Source organism: Periophthalmus magnuspinnatus, chromosome 9 (assembly GCF_009829125.3).
Source record: "Periophthalmus magnuspinnatus isolate fPerMag1 chromosome 9, fPerMag1.2.pri, whole genome shotgun sequence".
Classification (NCBI taxonomy): Eukaryota; Metazoa; Chordata; class Actinopteri; order Gobiiformes; family Gobiidae; genus Periophthalmus; species Periophthalmus magnuspinnatus.
In genome coordinates this window covers 13,253,455-13,275,676 of record NC_047134.1, presented here as the reverse complement: position 1 = coordinate 13,275,676, position 22,222 = coordinate 13,253,455, and the positions used below count along the sequence as shown (strand labels likewise).

Here is a 22,222-nt window from a genome sequence, read left to right as displayed (position 1 = left end):
TGGTGGGCTCGTGCCGTCCAATGGCGTTCGAGCCGATGGGAGCTTGTCAACAACTGCTCTGAGGCAGCAGAAGTGTCATTTGGCTCGGGGCAACTTTGCTCAGATTTGTACTCACACTTCCGCTTAAAGGCTTATACAATCATTAGTTTAATAATTATGGATTAGTCCGGCAAAGTGAGGTAAAGCGATTAAGTCATGGATATCAACCAAATTCCATAAATGTCTGACAGTGAGGTACAGTTGTCAGAAGTTGGCTAGTTTGGAGCTAGCTTCACCTGCTAACGCCAGTGGCAGACAAGAGATTAATTTAGTTTAGCAGGTTTACTGAGCTGTTTATTCTTCGCTATCTTAAAGCATAGAAGGCTGTGGAGGGACCTACAATGGATCCGTTTGACAGTCGCAATTCAGGTAAGAAAAAACAGCACAGATGAGAATAAAAGCGGTGGGCCAGCTAGTGTCCAACATTAGCTGCAAGCTCACTGGACTGGACGTGACATTCGGACAAGACTGTGAATGTCCTCTTGTTTTTTCAAAGTTATAGTTCATTTAATAAGTCATCTTTGCATTGCTGCTATTGTACATGGAATTTTGATCACCGTTCATTTCAACACCATGTTCTTCTATAGGATTACAAGTTGTCATAGGTGAATCTCATAATAATATAGCTAGTCTGTTTGTTAGCCGTCTTTTGTTTGTATTGAATAGATCATAGGTTTTACTGCAGCAGACAGCCGCACTCCATCGCCTTTACAGGTCCATGACGCATAAGCCTTATCTGAGCAAACATAAAGATAGAAACAGCCCTCTGTGGTAAGTTAAATATACGGTTTTACATGTTATATTAGGCTCGTCTAAGCCAGGAAGATGTGGCACTAAATCACTCTGTGTAACTTCCTGTTTACAAATCAGATATAATAGATTATGACACAAGGAACTATAGCCTTCAAACCCGTTGTCCTCTCTCTGAACTCACACAGACAGGGTTATGGAGACACATGTTTATTAAACACTGGTGGTCAGTTACAATATTTATAGTAGAATCTTACATTGTTGTGAAGGACCAGTAGTGGTCTTCTAGCCTGTGTCATGCCCATTATCATGGGCATTACTTTTTGAGACATTCAGTGATAAAATAATAGTTTATAATTATTGCAATGCAGTAGCAAAATTAATATTGACAGAAGTTGCACTTTTTAAAAAAGTATTCAGATAATATGTCAGTCCAAAAGAAATGAAAACATGCCTTTAAATGTATTAAGGTCTTTAAAAGTGTATCAAGATTTATCAGACAAATGTTTTCTTCATTTTTCTTTTTCATTTTGAAACAATTTTTATTTTATTTTATATATATATATAATATACATGCACTCAATATTTAGATTTTGCATATCTTCACTATTAACATTTTGATAATCAGCCCATCTCTACACTGTAGACACAACACAGTGGCTACTTCTACCAGTTGTAAAATATTAAGGTTTAAGCAGAAAGAAGAAAACACTTGTTTAAAAAATACACTCTCTAAAACTGCCTTCAGTAAGCCTTTAGTAATCAGATAATGTTTGGATTGTGAGGTTTAATTGGAGGCCTGCTTATCACCCACCACTACTATTTTTTGTTATTAGATTAGGTGGTTGACCACAAGCAAATGTCTCCACAGCGGTTGTTAGACATTTCTGCAGGAGAATCACGTGCTGGTTGCACAAAGAACCCTTCTTCTGCTTTACACACAGATTGTGCAGTGTAACAGTATAAGACATTATTTGAATTACAATGCTTTACTTCAGGATTTATGAATTTCTCTCACTCGAAAATAATGACAATTTAAAAGATAATAACATATGCTATATGTTAAAGGCTACCACCAGCTTATCTTTGAAGATGCTGATAATTATTATGCAACAAATACATGACTGCTAAATGTGTGTTACCTCAAAAATAATTTAGCTAGAACTAGTTGAAAAACAGGCTTAACAGTGACAGGAAACTCATGAAAGTCGTCTTTGTTGAGGCTCCTCGAGTTGCCTTAAGTGACAATAACGATCTGCATGTGGGTCAATGGGCTGGAAAGTTCCTTTACAGCATGACCTGAATGAGATTGGCTATTGAACCAAACGAGGAAGCTAAACGCAGACACTTTCTCTTCCTCATAAATCTTTGTCTTGTAGAGCGGGCAAACCTGCCCAGAAACATGATAGAAAACAGCATGTTTGAAGAGGAGCCTGATGTTGTTGACTTGGCCAAAGACTCAACTTCCTTCCCCGTAAGTCTGTTTTTCTGTATGAAAGGCTATATTAAATAGTAAATATTGACAACTAGAGGCAGTATTTATGTACATCTGTAATCATTGTGGAGTTACCATGGTGATTCTGTCTCAACTAGTCTTCTACATGTAATAGATGAATTAGTTTATTGAGGCAAGGTAATTTACTTGCAGAGCACAAACCAGGTGCTTTACAGAATAAGAAAGATGCAGCCATATGCATAGCTAAAAAGAACTGTTTTGAGCCTGGGTGGATGTATTATGAGAATAGAAGCCTGTCTCACATCTGTTGGAGACAAATGCAAGGATACGTCTCTCCAAGTCTGATTTAGACACTATACCTTCAATTCATGTAATGAATGTTTTAGAGTGTTGAAAGCTGCTGATGTGACTGATTTGTTAAAGTTCAAGTTAGAATCCATTATTGCTCTTATAGGCTTCTATTTTGACAATGTTTAAGTCCAGGTTGTTTAAGTCCACGGTTCTGTTTAGCTGTGCATATGACTGAAAGGTTTTTATTCTGCACTTTTTAAAGGTTATTTTTGTCATGATTACTTATGATTATTTATTTTTTGATTTGTATTGTGATTTTAATGTCTTTCTTTTTCTGTAAAGCACTTTGAATTGTACTATACAAATAAACTTGCCTTGCCTATAGTTCTAGCCTGATTTGTAGGTTTTAGAGAAAAAGTGTATCATTATAAGAGAAGCTCAAGGTTGTTAACACATGTAACCATTTAATATTACCTCTTACTAATACTACATTTACCAACAAAGTAACTGGTTTTGTGCAGTCATTTCCTCCCCTGGACCCTGATGATGTGGCGTATGAACCGCGTAGCTCTCGGCTTCTTGTTCGTGGCCTGGGAGAAAATGACTTGGACGATGAAGAGGAGGATTGTGAATCTTCTGCCCGACTCCTCGGCATGTCCTTTATGAATCGCAGCTCAGCTCAGAGAGTTGCTGCTTCACCTTACACGCGCCATTCTCCATCCAGGTAACTTTTATATTACAGCATAATTACTAACTAATTACTCAGTGTTTTGATTGGTCAATTTAGTTTATATATGGACTCTTCCTCCTTCCTAGATCCTGCTCCCGACCCTCAGCACGCACAATGGTTGTATGTGTGCTCCTATTGGTTATAGTTGTCTCTATGACCATGGTACTGTACTTGTTACCAGAATGTACTTTTACCAAGGTTAGAAAACAGCATGAAGTGATAATGATGATGGTGATGATAAAAATTTGACTTAAACTGATCTTAAACATGTTTTGCTCTTTAGAACGGATGCCCTAAACAAAACAAGACCAGTCCCTCAGAGCCAGTCTATCCTATTTCCACTAATGGTGAAGTGTTTCCCTGGGCACAGTTGCGACTGCCACAAAGTGTACGGCCCCTCAGCTACGATCTCACCCTCAACCCAGACCTGGACAAAATGACATTCACCGGCCATTCTGTCATCACAATGTTTGTACGGCATAACACCAAACACATTGTTCTGCACAGCATGAATCTCAACATTAATAAAGCCACATTTAAGGTCAGTCTATAGTTTATCTTATCTAAAATGTATTTTAGGTTGATATGCTTGGATGACAGCTGAGGTTCTAACACCATATTCATGTTCTTGGCAGCTTGGTGATGAGAAGGCCACTACTGTAACTGTTCTGGAGTTTAAACCAAAACAACAAATAGCCGTTAAGTTCACAGAGGAGCTCAAGGCTGGCCAGCTCTGTGTTTTGACTATCGACTATTCTGCTAACCTGTCTCACACTTACGATGGATTTTACAACAGCTCATATACTGACAAAGAAGGAAACAAAAAGTATGTTTACAAGTAGAATTCACTCTAAATGCATCTTATTTGAAATGTGAAACGTTAAGTTTACTTTCATATCTCTCCCTAGGGTGCTGGCTGCAACACAATTTGAACCTCTATCGGCAAGAAAGGCGTTCCCATGCTTTGATGAGCCGTCTTTCAAAGCCACTTTTCTTATTAAAATCAGTCACAAAGCAGACTACTTGGCTCTCTCCAATATGCCCAAGGTGAATAAATGATAAATGAAAATCCTGTAGTTTTTACCATTTTCTTCTGAATAAGATACATTTTATAAAACATTCCTTGCAGTAGCTCTATTAGTAATTTTCTCTTTTTTAGGCAAAAACAACAAAGTTATCAAATGGTTTGGTTCTGGATGAATTTGAAACGACCAGTGTCAACATGAGTACTTACCTTGTAGCTTTTATTGTTGCCAATTTCACACCAGTCAGCAAAAATGTCTCCAATACCTTGGTAAGTCAGTTTGCTATGATTTAAGGAAAACATATGTTGTAAATTACAATTTCATACAATGTATTGTATTCAAATATTATATTAAATATTTTACCCTCTCTTTACATGTAGCTTTCAGTTTACTCCGTGCCAGAGAAAAAGGAGCACACTGGCTATGCTCTTGATGCAGCCTCTAAACTTTTGGACTTCTATAACAACTTCTTTGAGATTCCCTATCCCCTCCAAAAGCTTGGTGAGCCAATAGATTTTTGACAGCTCTTTTGTGTTTTATATTGTTTGCTTTGTTCATATTAACATGCTCTTTATTGTTCCTGTCAGACTTGGTAGCGATCCCAGATTTCCTGGCAGGTGCAATGGAAAACTGGGGTTTAATCACCTTTAGAGAAACAAGTCTTTTGGTGGGCTCACACTCGTCTGCTCTGGAAAAACAAGTGGTTGGCTCAGTTGTAGCACATGAACTTGCACATCAGGTAGGTATTTGTCAGTGTTCATCTGAGGTTAAGTTTTCAATAGCATTTTAATAACTAGGGTTAAAAGACTTCATTCATAATGAACAAATAATGTATTAAGAATGATTCAGTCTTGGTAACTACTTTTATTAATCTTTTACTTTTATTAACCCTAACTCCGAACCCTAACCCCTTCTTTAAGTAGTCACTAAGCCTTGATCATTCTTAATAAACTTGTTCAATTGTTCATTATTAATTAAGGCAAAATAAGTTGTAGTTTTTACAGAGTAGCACCAGTTTTCTCATCTAGAAACTTGTATGTTTATAGTGGTTTGGAAACTTGGTGACTATGAGCTGGTGGAATGACCTGTGGTTGAATGAAGGCTTTGCAACTTACATGCAGTATACCTCAATACAAAATGTTTTGCCAGAGCTGGACATCGTAAGTTATGACTTTTCTCCAATATGTTCATTGTGTATGGTTACAGGCACACAATATCTGATTATTGTTAGAAAAAAAAGGAAAATATTTAAAAGAATGTAAACGGCAAAATTATCTGATTTCTTTCTGACCATGATCCCCCTGATTACAAATTTTTTTAGTTAAAGGTCTAGAAATAAGATATAAAATCAGATTTTGGTGAGCTTGATTGTCTTGTTACTGCACCTACTGTTAGAGGTAGGAGATATATTGAGAGTTTGATGATATTGCTATTGTTATTTTGGAAATTTTAGAAATTAAAATATCAAGTATATTATATTGTCTGTGATTAAAATAAAAGGTAATGTGATATTTCTATTTTTGATTAATGCTAGTCTTTTACAGGCACATCTTAGCATTTTTAGAATACAGTACACTATGTACAGTATTTTTTTTTTTACATATCTGCTCTTATTTACAGGAAAATTTGTTCCTGGATGTGCGGTTAAGAGCAATGGAGAAAGATGCTCTGAACTCATCTCATGCTGTTTCCACTGAGGTCAACACACCAGAGCAAGTGGAGGAGATGTTTGACTCTGTGTCTTATGAAAAGGTCCATGTCACTAAATTGTTTAAATATAAGATTTATTTAGTTGCACTTATAATTACAATTTTACATTGTTTTTCCAGGGAGCCTCTATTCTCCTAATGCTGAACGCCTCCCTCCCAGGAGACCAGCAGTTTAGGAAAGGGATCATACAATACTTGAAACAATTCAGTGGACTAAACACATACACAAATGACCTCTGGAATAGTCTCACACAGGTAAAACATTATGCATATATTTCTATTAAATGGGATTTTTGAATCTGGGATTCTGAATCTGCCAGTGTCTCACTACTCCCCTCTGTTGTTTTTTTTATGTATTGCATGTGCTCAATTACACTTTTCTTAAGATAGGATGAAAAGACATCTTTTTTTCTTTTTTGGCATAATTTATTCAAACAGCAACATACACAACATATTTTGAAGTGATTCACTAAGTCAGTTTTATGAGTTGGCCAGTAAATGCTAAAGAAAGAAAAAGAAAGTCTTTTGGATTTGTTATCTATTTACTGATCTTTCTTATGCCCTTGCCTCCTGTTAATAATTGTGTGTGGTGATCTTAGGTGGAGCTGTCCTCACAACATCAGAATGTGTCTGAGATGATGAGTTTGTGGACATCACAGAAGGGTTTTCCTCTTGTCACAGTCAGTCACAAAGGAGATGAAGTCAACCTATCCCAGGAGCACTTTTTACTAACATCCGATAATGCCACACATTCCTCCAGGTAAGCTCCATCACACTAGGACTGCAACTTAAGATTTTTTTAAACTTGAAAATTAAGGTTTTAAAATGCATTTAATCATTAAGGTATAACTGTGCTGACTGAATATTTACAAAAAAATATTATTGATTATTATTAATCAAAATGTGATCACAAAGTGTTCTGATTTAATAATGTTTCTGTCTTTGTGATAAAATGTCTTTTGGCACATGTTTTAGAAATTTTGATTTAGACACTACACAGGAGGAGAATTGAAGACCTGAGGTTGTAACACTGTAGAATACAATCCATCCATGATTAACTAATATTAAATTATAGTCATTAATTATTTTAGTAGTCATTTAGTAGTTGTTTAAATAATAGTAATAAACTAATAGAACAGAAATGCACAGAATAAGTTCAATAATTTAACTGCACTTTCTTTCAGTTTGTGGCACATCCCTGTGAGCTACATCAACAACAGCTGTAGTTTGGCTGCTGAGTGCAGACAACTGTTCACCCTAAAGACAAAATCAGGTACAAAGTCTGATTGTAAGCTTTACACTAATAAATTGTAATGTGCTTGATTCTTCACACTTTTTTCCAGAGACATTAAAGTTGCCAGAAAAGGTAAAGTGGTTAAAGTTGAATTACAAAAATACTGGCTTTTACATTGTCGACTATGGAAAAGAAGGGTGGAGTGAACTCTCTGATGCCTTGGCAAATAATTACCAAGTACTAACAAGTGAAGATCGAACATCATTGATACACAACATTTTTTCCCTCTCCAGGTGAGTTTTGTTTTCTCCAATATAGAAATAGAAGACTGATAATTTATTAATGAATGTCTTACTTCTCAAAAGGCTTGGACGTGTGTCATTTCATCAAGTTCACCAGCTCCTGAAATATTTGTCCAATGAGACTGATACCACTCCAGTCACAGAAGCGTTATTACAACTTAACACCATTTACAGACTGCTTGATAAGCACCTTGAGCATGAACTTGGGGCTCGTTTAAAGGTTTGATATGAAATATTTGTTCAATCTTGTTTTTAAATGAAAAATAGTTTGTACATATTGTAACATTAATGTCTATTCTCCAGGGGTATATTCTCAGTCTGTTTGGAGCTTTAATTCAGAACCAAACATGGGGTGAAATAGAGAGTGTATCAAAACAAGAACTGCGCTCAGCACTGCTGGAGACAGCTTGTCATTTTAATGAAGAAAGTTGCATTAAACAGGCCAAAGACATTTTCAAAAACTATGTTGAATCTAATGGGACTGCAACGTAAGCAAATGTTAATATTCTGTGTGTGCACAAGAAACTAGTATCTGTAACTGTATTACTGTGTTCATTTCAGCATCCCTGGGGATTTGCAACAAGTTGTTTTCAATGTAGCTGCACAGTCAGATGACTGGTCTACTCTGTTGACTCTATACGGAAAAGCAAGCTATGATTCAGAAAAAAGAAAAATGCTAAAGGGCTTGGCCTCTACCCAAAACCCTCAACAGATTATTTGGTAAGCACATTTGTGCTTTTAATCATTTAAAATATTCTGTTTGTTAATTGAGAAAATGTACATGTCATGAATGTCTGGTAATTAACTAATAATTAATTGTATTTTTGTTCCTTTTCCAGGATTTTACAGGAAGGACTCAGAGGTCAAATAGTTCAGACTCAGGAGTTGCCTTTAGTCATTGGCACTGTGTGTAATGGCTTTGCTGGTTACTTGTTTGCTTGGGATTTTATTCAAGAAAACTGGGACAGGCTTATAGAAAAGTAAGATAAATATTTTCTGGTCAAAGTAATTTAAGTATTTTTTACACTATGTTGTATTTCTCTTGGTAGATTTCCAGTTGGATCATTTGCAATTCAAAGAATTATCAAGTCTGCAACCTCTCAGTTTTCCACTAAGACACATCTTGACCAGGTAGGCTGATCACCATGTTATATAATAAATGCTCATATATTAATGTGTAGGCCTTTAGTCTATTAATTGGTCTGTGGCTTCTTAGTTGATCGAAATGTGTATAACTAGTCATTTTGTTTAGATGATTTAAATGAGACAATAGCAAAATGGAGAAGTTATTGAGTGAACGAGTTAGCTGAAGAATTTGTGACATGTACATGTAAATACAAAAAACACAAGTTTAATCTATCTTTATACAAATACATTGTTTCCTAGTACTTTTCTCTGCATAAATAATTGTGTTTGCATGAACTCCTGTGCAGTTGTAGTCTTGTGAGTGCAGTTGGGTCAGATACATAGAGATATGATAGTTTTGAGAGCTTTTGCCGCGCCCCCATTTTAGTCGGCAGCCCTATTAACATGATTGTGTCACCCACTTTCATCACAATATGTTTTTCAGGTGCAGAGTTTCTTTTCCAGCCTGAAGGAGCGTGGGTCCAGCATGAGGAGTGTACAAGAGGCTTTGGAGACCATTAAACTCAACCAGCGCTGGATAGACACTAACCTGGCCTCGCTCAGAAAATGCCTCTAGTAACTTACTCCATACTGGACATGTTCTCAAGACAAAAGCAGAGTTTGCACTATTGAAGGCTAACGTCCCAGTCCCCTTCTTACTCAGGCCAGGAACATAACCAAAGCCTAAGTTAGACTTTAAGACCTAGTCTTGAGGTAAACAAGGTGATGTTGTTGACGTTGGCCCTTTTAGTACTAGATTTTAGCTCAGGGCGGCCCTTGATTGTGTGTCTGATGGGCTTCTGTCAGATCCAATTCACACTCCTCACACTTTATGCTGTTGACCAATTTGCTCCTGTGTTATTCTAAGCTCAGTATTGTGTCCAACCAGACAATCACTAAAACCTTATCCATATGTGTTGAATAAAAGCTACACCTCAAAACATTAGAGTTACAATGAGCACACATGTGTTAACAGAAACAGTGCCAAATATACAGATATAATCAAACACATGAAAAACATTCAAGCCACTGAGTTTCTCACAAGTAGCACTGACAACAATCTTTTTTTAACCTTAGTAATAGATTGGTCATAAAAAGCAACCTTGGGTTGCATTAGTTGAATGTAATAAAGCCACCTACTGTGCAACGTGTGCTGCAGTGGAGCACATTTAACGGCCATCATGTCATCTCCAAACTCACATTAGCTTTAGCATTAGCTGTCTTCTTTGAAAGGTTTCTAGTTGTAAACCACACTTGCATTTCTAATGTAAAAACCTGTAAGTATAATGTAAATAACCTGAACATCTTTAATTTAATAAGTTTAATAATAAGAGGAATCAGGAAGTTGATCACAAGTGTTGGGCAAATACTTTTACTCCTAACTTATGATGCCACACAGTGAGCCTGTTGGCATATGAATGTGTCAAGGGCTTTGTGTATATGACTGGTACATGCAGTACCAAGAAACTTTACTTTATAGAAATGCCTCTATATTTATTTTGTTGTGTATTTTATTGTAAGTATAAACGTAACAGCAAACCGTGCACACAATGTTACTTCTGTCTTTTATATTATTTTGTATTGTTACGCTGGAAATCAAATTTCAAAACTTTCTGTTGCACTCCCTCAGATCAAATTCTATGAAGGATCTAGCATTGCCCGTGGGCCGCACTTTGGGCTTCTTGCTCTGGTCATTTATAAATTGGCCAAAATTAGCCCAAAACCTTTATGTTGAATCCAGTGTAACTGTTTGTTGTAAACTGTTACTTACATTTGAGGATGTTTTTTGTTGTTCATCAAAGCCCTTGGATTAGGGACAACATTGTGCTGCAGCCTGCAGATGTGCAAACATTGCTTTTAATTTATGAAATTTGACAATAAACATGTTGGTACACATTCATGCTATGATGACTTGTATTTAGTGAATATATATATTCTTATTTATCTAAAAAGTTGGCCTATCTAGATCCACCACTAGAGGTCTTCAGAGCGTTGAAGTCATTGGATATTTTTCTTCTTGAAATTGTGTCTTGTGTCAGAAAAGAAAACGAAGAACATATTATAGCTTTTTTTTAAGTCTTTATTCTATATTCAGAATTTTGTCAAATCAGTTTTGCGGTGCTATTGTAATGTCTCATTCAAAATATGTATTTGCAGTCAACCCAAGTCATTTGAAGTATTATTTTAACTAAAATCCTTGACTTTTGAAGGCATCAAAACTTCGTTTTGTTTGTCCCACATTTTACCCAGAATGTTAAAAATACTTCAGCTACAGAACATTTCTCAGAACATAAATCTCAGACTGCTATGTCCTCAACAAGGTAATTAGTAATTATATTTATATGTTGTGAATTGCATTTGCCATGTCATTAAACTCATAAATCATAACCTCAACATTATTAAAATTCATTCTTTACATTCAGATCATAAAACCAAACTCTCATTTACAAAACATTAATAATAAAGTAGTCTATCTTTGATCTATCTAGGCTATTAAAAAGTACGTCACTAGTATTAGAGCTGACCTGTATCACTCCCAATAACAACAGATCAATCCTGATTCCATAAAAGTCATGAGATAAATCATTTCTGACCTGACATGAACCACATTGAGACTTTTCAAAGTCTCAAAATGAAATAATTCAAGTGGTAACCAAACACAGTAGGCCATGTACAAATTAATACAATGGTTTGGAATGAAATAAAATTTTAAGTTTTTCATGCTCAGGGCAAACCAGATCAATGGACCAGCAGCGTCTCTCTCATCAGACCAGTTAGCCTTGACCCTCTTTAGTTCTTTATTAAAGCTTTCTAATGGCACATTATAAGCTCCCTAAGAGACGGATCACTAGTAGGACAAGTAGAATACAGGAAATAAAAACTATTTACTCTGCATTTTTCCAGTCAAATTTAAGAAATTAGTTTATGAATAGTGCATAAAGGGGCATGCTTTATGGAGTTTAATTATATTTTAGAGGATCACATGATCCATGAGGCCTGCTTTACCATCCTGTCTAAAACTGTGAAGAGGACTTGAGGAGAAATCCAAGATGAACTCAGAAACAACAGCCTCAGCAGCAACTGAAGAGGTTTGGAGGCTCCATTCTCAGCAGAGCATGGAGTTTAGTTAGGCTATTAAAGGGTTTTCTCTTTCTATTTCTGCTAAATATTGTAATACTGCCTAATAGAACTGCAGTTAATTGAATGTGAAATGAATTAAGTCATGATTAATCCAGAGGTCTTCAACCAAACCTCTATCAGTAAAAGCATGTGGTTTAGAGCCGAGTTCAGACTTTGGAGGAAGAATAGTCACTATTTTTAATGAGACCCTATTTGCCATCAATTTCATTTATTTAGTCTGTATTGTTGATGTTCAAGAAATTTTTATTGAGACCCATTTTATTTATTTTTTTAGCAAGACAAAATAAAAGTGAACTGAACATCTTTAATCAAGATGAGGAAATACATTTAGGCTGTGATTGTATAAAGTGGCACATTTTATTACTGAGTTATCATTTTAACATCTAGGTCAGTGGCTGGATGTCATGCTATATTTTATCTATCCACTCAAGAAAAAATATCTCCAAACTGTATCTCATCCAAGACAAGGAACTTGCTGCATCATGATTGTAACAATAGGCTTGATTTTATAAGAGCTACTTTCATCTTGATTGTAAAAATAGGCTTGATTTTATAAGAACTACTGAGGCAGATATTGTGTAGACCAAAATGTAGTAAGTTAAGCCACTTTTTGGATTGGTGACTTAACCAAACTTGTAGGCTATATGAGGAGCAATTTATGTTTGTTTTTTTGTTGTTGTTGTTTTTTTAATATATATATTATTTATTATTTTTGTAATGCATTCCCTATTTGAAAAAGTTGTTTCTGTGTAGACTCACTCTGTCAGAGGGACCAAAATGTTCTTATAAGTGAGCCAAGAGTGAGACAGTGTGAGGGAGTCTTCTTAAAACCTTCCATTTGAAAAAATACCTAAAAACATATAGGGACCTATAAAGAGTATAAGGCGATTTCAATTATCTTGCCTCAAGTAATGTGACTTCTAAAGCCATGCAAATAATAGCCTAATAATTAAAATAGTGAAATAGTGATGGGGTTTTTTCATAGGTGCTCAGTGAAGATCGATTTTTTAATTTTTAGTTTAGTTTTAGTTAATCACCAAGTAAAGCAATGGCTATCAGCGTTTAGGGGTAGTTTATGTTTGAAGTGAAATGATCAGGCAACCATGTGTACAGGCTGCACTGAAACAGCATGTGGCTGTCAAAACTTGGGGAAAGTAGACAGCTGTATCCAATTAGATAAGAGAATACTAGAAAGATCCTTACACACGGCTCTATACACAAACAACATCCTGCAGCCATGTTATGAATGTAGAATTTTACTCAAAAACCCATGGAGATTTCTTTTAAATACTTCATACTTGATAATTGGGCTTTTTTATTTGTACTTTCTCCCATGGCCATGTTACCAAACTATGACCATCACTGCTGTAATATTGGGAAAATTGGGGCTGAAGCTAAAGGAGAATAAAATCTATCCATGGGTTTCATAATTATTAAAAAATAGGACAGTTGCCATAGCACAATTGAAACAAAAATATATCTTTTGAATAGTCGTCAAAATGTTGCCTATTGGTGGAAGATGAAAGCACAGCACATGGGATAGGCCTAATATCTGTTAATGACTGTTCCATGCAGCCCTACTTCATTTGACCTCTTCAACATAACTAATTGGTCATCTAATAAACAGTAATTACTTTCAAGTTGCCTTAAATAAGCCTGACACACCCTATAGTGTGCAAAGAAAGTATAGCTCATGTTTGGCAAAGCTCCAGTGACTCTCTAAAAAGAGATCTGTGGAGATATTGATCATTTGGGGTGGTCACTGGAACTTACCTCTGCAGGCCTGTACCAATGAAACAGTCAAACTGTTTATCAGAGATGGACTAAAGAACTGATGACACAACTCTGGAACATAGTGTACAGGGCTGGGACAGTTATAAGACTTTAAGTGCATATGACAGGCTGGACTACTCATTTCACCAGAACATAATTAACGCCATTATATTTAAGATTTTACAAAAAATACTGACTAATTTATTCTCTTATTTTTTTTGTAAAGTGCTTAGTTTTACTTCCTGGTTTCACTCAGGCAGCAGATGTGACATTCTCCCTAGAGGTAATTCCACACCTCTATAGGTTGCGTTCACACTTTTACTTGATTTTATTCTTACTTTAGTTTAGACATGATGTGACTTTGTTTAGTTCTCTTCTAGTCCTGTTTCTGATTTTAGTCCCAGTTTAGTCCAGGTTTGATGTGCTGTTTGTGCTAGTATGAAAGCAAATGTTGAATTTACATGGACTGAACAATTCTTAATAAAAAGTTTATATTATAAATTTTGTAATTAAAAATAAACATTTCATGAAAAAACAATGTTACAAATAAAGCAGTGCATTGCATCATGAATCACATTTTACAAATTATTCTGCAGAATACATAAACATGTAGTAGTCCATATATATACCTACAAACCGACATACATGTTACATAGTATAAATACATATATACAAAACAACATATAGATATGGCATTATCATTGTTAATACCAGTGCTGTTCTATTGGGGTTGACCTAAAGTATGGCTTCAGTCACTGTCATGTCCTGAGGTTGAGGTTCATTCTTATCCTCGTTGTTTGACATGATGTTTCCCTCCTCCATCTGTTCAATCTGAATCCTCAGCTGTTCCTTTTCATTTTGAATCACCTCGTCCTCAATAGCTTTTTGCTCCTCCTTTTTCTCTCTGTCTTCTTTCTCCATTTTCTCCCTCTTCTGTTGCTTCTTGTGTTTTTTGAAGTAGCACAGGTTCTTCTCAGGGTAAGTGACTTTAGCCAGCGGCAGCTTGAAGATCTTGTTAGTGCCCGTGGTGATGAGGAGAAATGTCAGGGCGGAAAGGCAAAAGGGCCAGGTACATGCTGGGAGACCAAACTGAGAGAGCAGTAATGTATGAGATTAGATTTTATGCTATACACTACTTAATAAATAAAATAAAAGGGAACTCACTGTTGACATGATGTTGGCAATAGCTGAGCCAAGGTATGCACAGAAAAATGCTGTGGAAATAAACAGTAATATAAACTGTGAGTTGTTTATGATGGGGATAAAAAAAATTAATAAATAAACAAAAAATTCTTCCCTAGATTAACTTACCACATGTGATGGCAAGTAGATGGACCTGCCAGGTGAGTGCATAAAACATGCCTCCAATAGCAATGCAGGCTAACACACAGTTGTATCCCCACAGACCAAAGTAAATATCACCAAATGGTGCAGACAGTGCAAGACCTACATAAGAAACAACACAGTATGAGGCAAGCGTGCTCCCTGTACAACTTCACTTTTAATTGGCTTTATACAATTCAATCATGCTTTACAATGCTACATAGTATAAAACTTATATGCACATTGGTTTTGAATTTACCTGAAACCATGCCCACCGCTGATCCCAGAACTGCATGAATGCAAGTGATGGGTGACGAGATAAAAAGAGAAATAATGAAAATGCCTCCAGTCCAAGGATTGTCACAGCCATAGACCTGCCCAATTCCAACAGGCACCGACATAAACAACTGTGGACAAATACACAAAATATACACATTTTAAAGTAAAGAAACGCTAATTTTTTAAATGACATTTTTTTAATGACATTATGTAACATTTTCAGCATAGTTAACCTCCCTGGAATGCAGTGACATAATTTGTAAAAGAATGTTAAATGTGAGCCATACCTTTGGCAGGTCTATCTCTGCCCAGGTGATGTTGGGCAGCTCAGAGCGAGGCTGGATCAGGACCTGAGGGAAGTGATGGTTGTAGTGTCCCGTGGCAACCATGTGCAGACATACCAGGATGTTAAAGGGGAGTGTGAACACTGGAAGGTCCCAACGGCTGTTTATTGAGGCCAGAGCACTGGACACTATAGGGCTGCAAAACAAAATAACAAACAAACACAAATATTTTATTCATAATTAACACAGTGATATTTAGTTGGGGTGTTGGGGGCTGTTACTCAGAGACGCAGCATTGTTCCTTGCGTTAATATTACATAGATCTAAAGGTCACCCTGCAGAAAGACAAACCATAATAATGAATAAAGTATTTTTGCAGCTTTACTTTGCAGCTGATGCCATCAACATTCCCTGGGGGTGTGATCCTAACCAAAGGTACTGCTCTGTCTGAAGCCCTGTTACTTAAATTAGACTTTAATGAGCTTTTATTTTAACACAATCACAAGTTAACACAAGTTCATCTCAGATAACATTACAGTCACAAGCTACCATTAGCCAACAGTTTTTTATTTAGTCACTCTCACCTTTTTTGTTGGAAATCAAACACCTAAGCAGGACCATGAACGCTCGGATTGCCACTGCAAAGTACCAATGCTTATTATCATTTACGATCAAGTAAAAGTTACGTTTTGCTGTTTAGATTACTGAATCTGCTAACTGTGCCTTAACCATAACCACTGTTCCCTCTAAACTTAAATTGCGCACTGTTGACACGGTCTCCGCGCGCAGAATATCTGTGCTGCGCACAAAAACATTGAACCGGAATTGAAAATAAAATAAACACACAACAATTCATTCTGCGCTATTTTTCAATGTGAGTCAGTGAGTGTGACCGGTGACGAGCTGCTCCAGCCAATTATGTGATTCACATATGTATCTGCGCAGCTTATCTACGTCATTGACAGGCGTCCTCATGTCCCGCTCCCAGAGTTTTAGCCGATGTGGCCGATATGGAGTGAAAACTCGCTAATGATGCTAATGATGCTACGTGTTTAACCCCTTAACGTTCCGACGGCCCGCCCTCGGGCGCACAGTTACGCACTGTTTTGAAGCAGTTTTGTGTTTTAAACATGACGAAACGGACAAAACAAACGCGACCGAGGACACTGTGGATGTCTGTACAAGTTAAACTAGAGGCATCTCGGACCCGGAGCGGTTCGTGGAACCGAGTGAAGATCTCATGATGGACTCAGGAGCAAAGGGATCTTATGTGTTTGATGGAGTGGATGCTGTTGCTGATCGGTAAGCGTGGTTTTATTCTGCTATTGACTTAATTGTGGGTCAAATATTTCATGCGTAATCATTAGCATTAGCTAATGCCCCCCCCCCCCCCCAGACCACAGTAGGACAATCTCACTCAGTGCACAGCAAAAGCTTCATACAATGGCTTATACTCATAATACAAGTCAGAGCTTTGTAATAAAAAATGTTTAAGTGTGTTTTCAACATTGGAGTTTACATTTGGCTTGTTTGGTTGGAAGCTCATGTTTTCCATAGGTAAAATTAAATATTTATACTTCCATAAGCATTAACATACTACACAGTTCATGAGCAAGATTTTTGTAATTTTCATTGTATAAGTGGCTAACGCACTGATTAAAAGTCTTTATAACAGAAATGTAAATTCGGTAATTTGATTCTTTTATAAACCATTTAACTTGGATGGATGTGATGCAGCATGACCACAGTGCACAGGTCTGATGTTGCTCACAGTGGTCCATGGGACCACTCAGGGAGTTTGTGTGTTTGCTCAGACTCGTGAAAAATTAGAGGAAACATTGACCATAACCTAACCTTGATGTAACTGGTTGAATCCTGTGAGAACTCACCACATCATAGACATGAAGATGTTGGGCAGCAGAAGCCACCAGTACCAATCCCCTTTATCAGAGAACACGGCCATGAGGAGGCCCACCAAGATACCATTGTATCCATACAGCCCGGCTGCTATTGCTCCTCTGTTAAGACAGTACGTAAATCATTAGTCTTCATTTTTCTCAGAAACAGATCAAGTCAGTAGCAGTAAAGATCACAGTGATAGTAGCCTAAATCTTTAAGAAATGTATCCCAACCTGTTTTGTTGCAGAATAAGAGCTGAGAGTGTAGCAAAAAGCGTTCCTACAAATCCATTGAGAGCCCACCAGTAGTTCTGAAGGATGAGGCCGGCAAAAATAATGAGTCCACTCAGAGGGTTGTTCACAAACATGACCTGGGCAGCTCCTCGCAACACCCAGTCGATTATCTGCAGCAAAATAAACTGTCCTGGATACAAAGAGGTAGACATGAGACTTAGAGAAATAAAGCCATCAAAAGTCACTTATAATGAAGAAAATCTAATATGAAAAACAGTAGCACAAACATTATATAAAATTAACTTTATAAAGTGGGACTTACTTTCCATCCATTTAGCAAAGGGTGTCATGTCTCCAGCAAAATAAGAGAGGCCCTTGAGGATGCAGGCACGGACTTTGCGGGGGGGCTGTGCTGGGGGGGTCTCGGGCTGGCCATTGTCTGACTGCTCAGGCTTTACTTCAGGAAGTGCCATCAGGGGCTGCAGCTCCTGGAGCAAGTCAAGTGTATCTCACTGTTAGGTATGTAATCATTTGCATACGCCCAACTAATATGTTTCATTTACTCACAGTGAAGGGGCTGTCAGGAGATGAAACAGTTGGCACTGCTGAAGTAGAGACGCAAGGAGCCTTTGGACACAGGATTCAAGGTCAAATTCAACATTAATCACAACTGTTTTGTGTCTTTCTTTTTCATAACATCTTATGACAATAGTAACAGAGTAACAAATGAAAACAACACCAGTGGTCCCTACTAAAGAAAACATCTAACTCTTGTGTCACTTTTGTCTGTGAAATTCACAGAATTTCTTGTGATGTCCCCCACAAATATTGTACAAATTCAGTAAGTACAACAGTTTTCTAAATTCTTGAAAAAAAATGAGAACATATTTAAACAAAACAACATTTTATCCTAAAATATCCTCAGATAATTATAAAGGTAGTTGCCTAATAGTGAAATGCTCCTACCTTAGAGCTGTGTTGCGCAGTCATAAGTCCCGGAGTGAGCACAGGTTTCGTCTGCTTCCCCTGGAGCTGTCATCAAACACTTTCTCTGTACTTTTATAGAGCAGCAGACCCACCCCCTTGCCTGATTTTCTCTATGGCACTTCCTTTGCTCATCCTCCACAGGAATTTTCAGCAGACTTTCAGCACTGATAATCTTATCTCCTCAATTATTTGCACCGATACACGTGCATGCGCACTTCTAGAACATTTTCAGCCAAGTTAAAAAGAGGTCAACAATCAGTTTTCTTTTCTTTTAAATTTTGTTTGCCCCTCTCCAAAAATAAACAAATCACTGCAGCCTAATCATGTAGTTGGTTCTTGAATTATAAACTGGTGGTGCCCTGGATTTAACTTGAGAGACACGATCCAAATAACAAGTGCTGTTGCCAAATTCCATGGTGAATGCCCAGTGCCCAGGCTGGGCCCCTTACACTGACTCTCTGTCTGGAACAGCTAAGGACAAACTCTGTTAATGGTTAAAGTAGGTGCAAAAGTAGCTCAAATTACTCAGGTAAAATGATAAAATGTAAACTGTAGTTCACTAATTGCATTTTAGTGCTAACACTTGAATTATTTAAGGCATCATGTGTGAATACATCCCTGTTTAGGTTTGACTCTTTCGAGGCATGTCTAGAACCTTCTCTTGTGACGTGTTGTTGTATAATCGTCCTTTTACATAGACATTTTTTCATATCTGATAAGAGCTACTGGACAGGTTTGAAGCCCGCATGCAAAACATCTCAGAAGTGCAAAAATGTCCTTGTGTAACTGTCAGAAGTACAATGTTGAGAACTGTACAATTAAATTATAAAACATGCTGTTGCACAATGATATTTTTGATTAAATCCTGTAGAAGCAGAGTTATGTAAGAGGCAGTGGGTATGTTTGTACTTTCTGCATTTAGCCATTAAACACAATTACACAACACCCAGTCCCAGAACTCTGTAGCTACATACATCAGGTCACCACTGGAGGAAGAGGAAGTGGGTCCAGGCCCTTTGTTAATGACAAACCAATGTTTGCTACTATTTAGATTTGGCTTTTTTCAGAATATAAAAGTGTATGCACCAAACCTGACAATGGTTGTGGACATTAGGCGTAGTCAGATGGATGTTTGTATACAATGGTCATTTCTTAAAGTAGGCCTACATAATAACTATTGATTTTGAACAAATCCCAGTCTTGTGATAGTTTAAAAAAAAAAAAAAAAAAAAAAGCTTCTTCAGGCTTCTATGATTTTGCAAGTTCAAGGAAGAGAGAAGTGTTGCCCCTATTTAAATAGATTGATACTTTTCAGCTCATCAGCATACCCTTGTGATGTGATCCTAACTGTAGGCACTGCTCTGTCTGAAGCTCTGTTAGACTTTAATCTCAGTTTGCCTGGAATGAACTACAATAGGTAATATCTGATTTGTGCAATTAAGCAAGTCTCTCACACAAAAATGTGTCTGCTTCTGTGTCCTTAATCAAGATAAAAATAAATAAAATCATAGTCACAATCTAGTTAATATTAGCCACGCATTTATTCAGTGAATCATGCTCTTGTTGATAAACACCTAAACAGGACCCTCAATGCTCGTATTGATCACAGGTTCCTGAAAATGTGTTGTTAAAATCCATTTTGTATTTTTTCCTGAGTTTTCTGACAATCTAAAAACTTATCAGGCTGTTTTTGGCTAAAGTGTGCATTGTGTCCACCATGGTAACTGCTGAACATTCTGCCATAGTATCAATGCGGTCTGTATTATTGTTTTGCGAGCTGCTTTACATATTCACTGTCAATCCTGAACTGGACCTAAGCTGCACCACAGTGTAGAACACTGCTGACATCTAGTGGAAAAAGAGGAAAGTGCTAAGTTAGAGGACTAATAAATCTGTGAGGTGAGGACCATTCTGTACCCATCTTTACTGACTACAGATACACCAACTCTCAAAATCATGCTTCGAAGAAATCAGATTAGCCATATTATAAGAGGCATCTGGCCATCATTTGTACGCTGCCAAATTCGCATCATCTACAAAAAAAAGAAAAAAAAAGATGAGATGAGCCCACAAGGCGTCCAACAGTATGTTTGTATATAAAGAACAGGGGCAGAGGGGGTACCACTATAGTCTATGGAACATGATACTTAATGACTCTCCATTACAAGAATGCAAGTTTCTTTCTCTCTGTGTACCTGGACCAACACCAGTTTTGTTATCGCTCTATGTGCAACCTATATGTTACTTTTTACTATCGTCACATCCACAGACTGTTTTGTATGATGGCTGTTAAGGCTTGAACCATCATGAAGCAATATTTGCAGTTAAAAAACACATAGGGATTGCAGTAATTATTATTGTTGTTGATCTCAACTATCTTTGTTTACGCAAACATACTGTTGTTAAAGCTGTCAAATTACAGTTGTTTCTAAATTACATTTATCTCTTCTCCCAGAATAATCAGAACATATTTTTGTTCAAAATGTGAACAAGCCTGTGTAAGTTTTTCCAATCCTACAAGAAACTGGAATGTTTGTTTGTTTGTTTTTTTTGGTTTTTTTTGAGACAGTGTCCTTAATACTGATTTTGCAGACCTGAAAATAAGATGTAGTAAGTAGTCCAGATTCCCAGTTGAACCATACCCCAAATTATTCATTTTTCACATTTCACATCAGCCAGCTAATCAAATACCCTTGATTTCACGTATTTAAAGGTTGTGGTAACAAAATATACTTTTACAAGTTATGAATTACAAGCATCTTATTACCATATTGGCTGTGTTTTTACAGTTCTAAAACATTGTATTAAAGTATTGGGTTATGCATGTTTAACCTTGTGCTTGAATGAGAAAGGGGATACAAAGCCTCTCTTGTTCTATGTGGTGCTTTATCCTCATTACACTTCTCATTTGTTTATACTGTTAACCTCCCTCCTCCTCCAGCCTTCATTAACTCTCTCAGCGTTTACAATTACTGCCCCTCACTTGTGTGCTTAGTGTTTCCAACAGGTTATCGCCAATGGTCTGTCCTCCGATGATGGGCAAAAGTTAATGTTTATGAGAACGAAGGCATTAAATTTATTGTATTTGAAAGCTGAGATTTTAAAGAGAAAATAGGAGCCTAAGGAAAGACAGATGAGGACAGTGCAGAGGGAAAAGCAGGGCGCAAAGGAGAGCAAAAGACAAAAAGTAATTGGTCCTATGATGGCTTCCAGCTGCATGGACCCCAGCCAACCCAAGTCTTCATGTCATGCATTCGCACGCACGCTAACACCCGCACACTCCAAGTCTGCAGAGTCCCATAAACTTGTAGTTTCTGACAATGTATAATGTTGTGATTCCCATATACACCAATAACTGCATCAGTGAGATACAAACTGACCCCCTAAAAGCTGGAACACAATGTTTAAAACTGACATATTGGGTTTTGTTCACAATGAAAAAACACACAAAAAAACATGACCTCTTCTATGCAGACATTAGCTCATTTGCTCATTTGCACATTTTACATTGCTCATTTTAACATGTCTGGATATCAGGAACCCTCTATTATTGTTTAATTTTCATCTCAAACCAACATTTTTGTCATGTTGTGAAATTACAGTTGTTGCCAATGTTTAATTAGACTTGCATATTATTAAAGG

The 22,222-nt window shown here is 36.9% G+C and overlaps 2 protein-coding genes across 3 annotated transcripts; one reads left to right on the top strand and one right to left on the bottom strand.

The window, feature by feature from the left end:
- The first annotated feature begins 28 nt into the window (after positions 1-28).
- lnpep (leucyl/cystinyl aminopeptidase) lies at positions 29-10,561 on the top strand. 2 transcript variants are annotated; one of them, XM_033973101.2, is made up of 22 exons: positions 29-408; positions 2,169-2,263; positions 3,058-3,260; positions 3,353-3,464; positions 3,550-3,807; positions 3,902-4,092; positions 4,175-4,313; positions 4,426-4,560; positions 4,672-4,792; positions 4,879-5,030; positions 5,338-5,451; positions 5,912-6,043; positions 6,121-6,255; positions 6,600-6,760; positions 7,185-7,273; positions 7,344-7,527; positions 7,600-7,756; positions 7,840-8,024; positions 8,098-8,256; positions 8,376-8,516; positions 8,586-8,667; positions 9,107-10,561. In XM_033973101.2, the coding sequence occupies exons 1-22, from the start codon at positions 381-383 to the stop codon at positions 9,236-9,238; spliced, it is 3,105 nt and encodes a 1,034-aa protein (XP_033828992.1). In that variant the 5' UTR covers positions 29-380; the 3' UTR covers positions 9,239-10,561. The 2 variants fall into 2 exon arrangements, with proteins under 2 accessions (XP_033828992.1, XP_055080112.1); XM_055224137.1 differs by lacking the exon at positions 29-408 and adding an exon at positions 792-810.
- Positions 10,562-13,882: 3,321 nt separating this feature from the next.
- On the bottom strand, positions 13,883-18,621 carry slc14a2 (solute carrier family 14 member 2). Its single transcript, XM_033973106.2, has 10 exons — positions 18,560-18,621; positions 18,161-18,220; positions 17,916-18,081; positions 17,594-17,783; positions 17,351-17,479; positions 15,465-15,657; positions 15,158-15,305; positions 14,887-15,021; positions 14,740-14,789; positions 13,883-14,664 (listed from the first exon to the last, which is right to left on the bottom strand). Exons 1-10 carry the CDS (start codon positions 18,581-18,583, stop codon positions 14,311-14,313), a joined length of 1,449 nt encoding a protein of 482 aa, XP_033828997.2. The 5' UTR covers positions 18,584-18,621; the 3' UTR covers positions 13,883-14,310.
- Between the last annotated feature and the right edge of the window lie 3,601 nt (positions 18,622-22,222).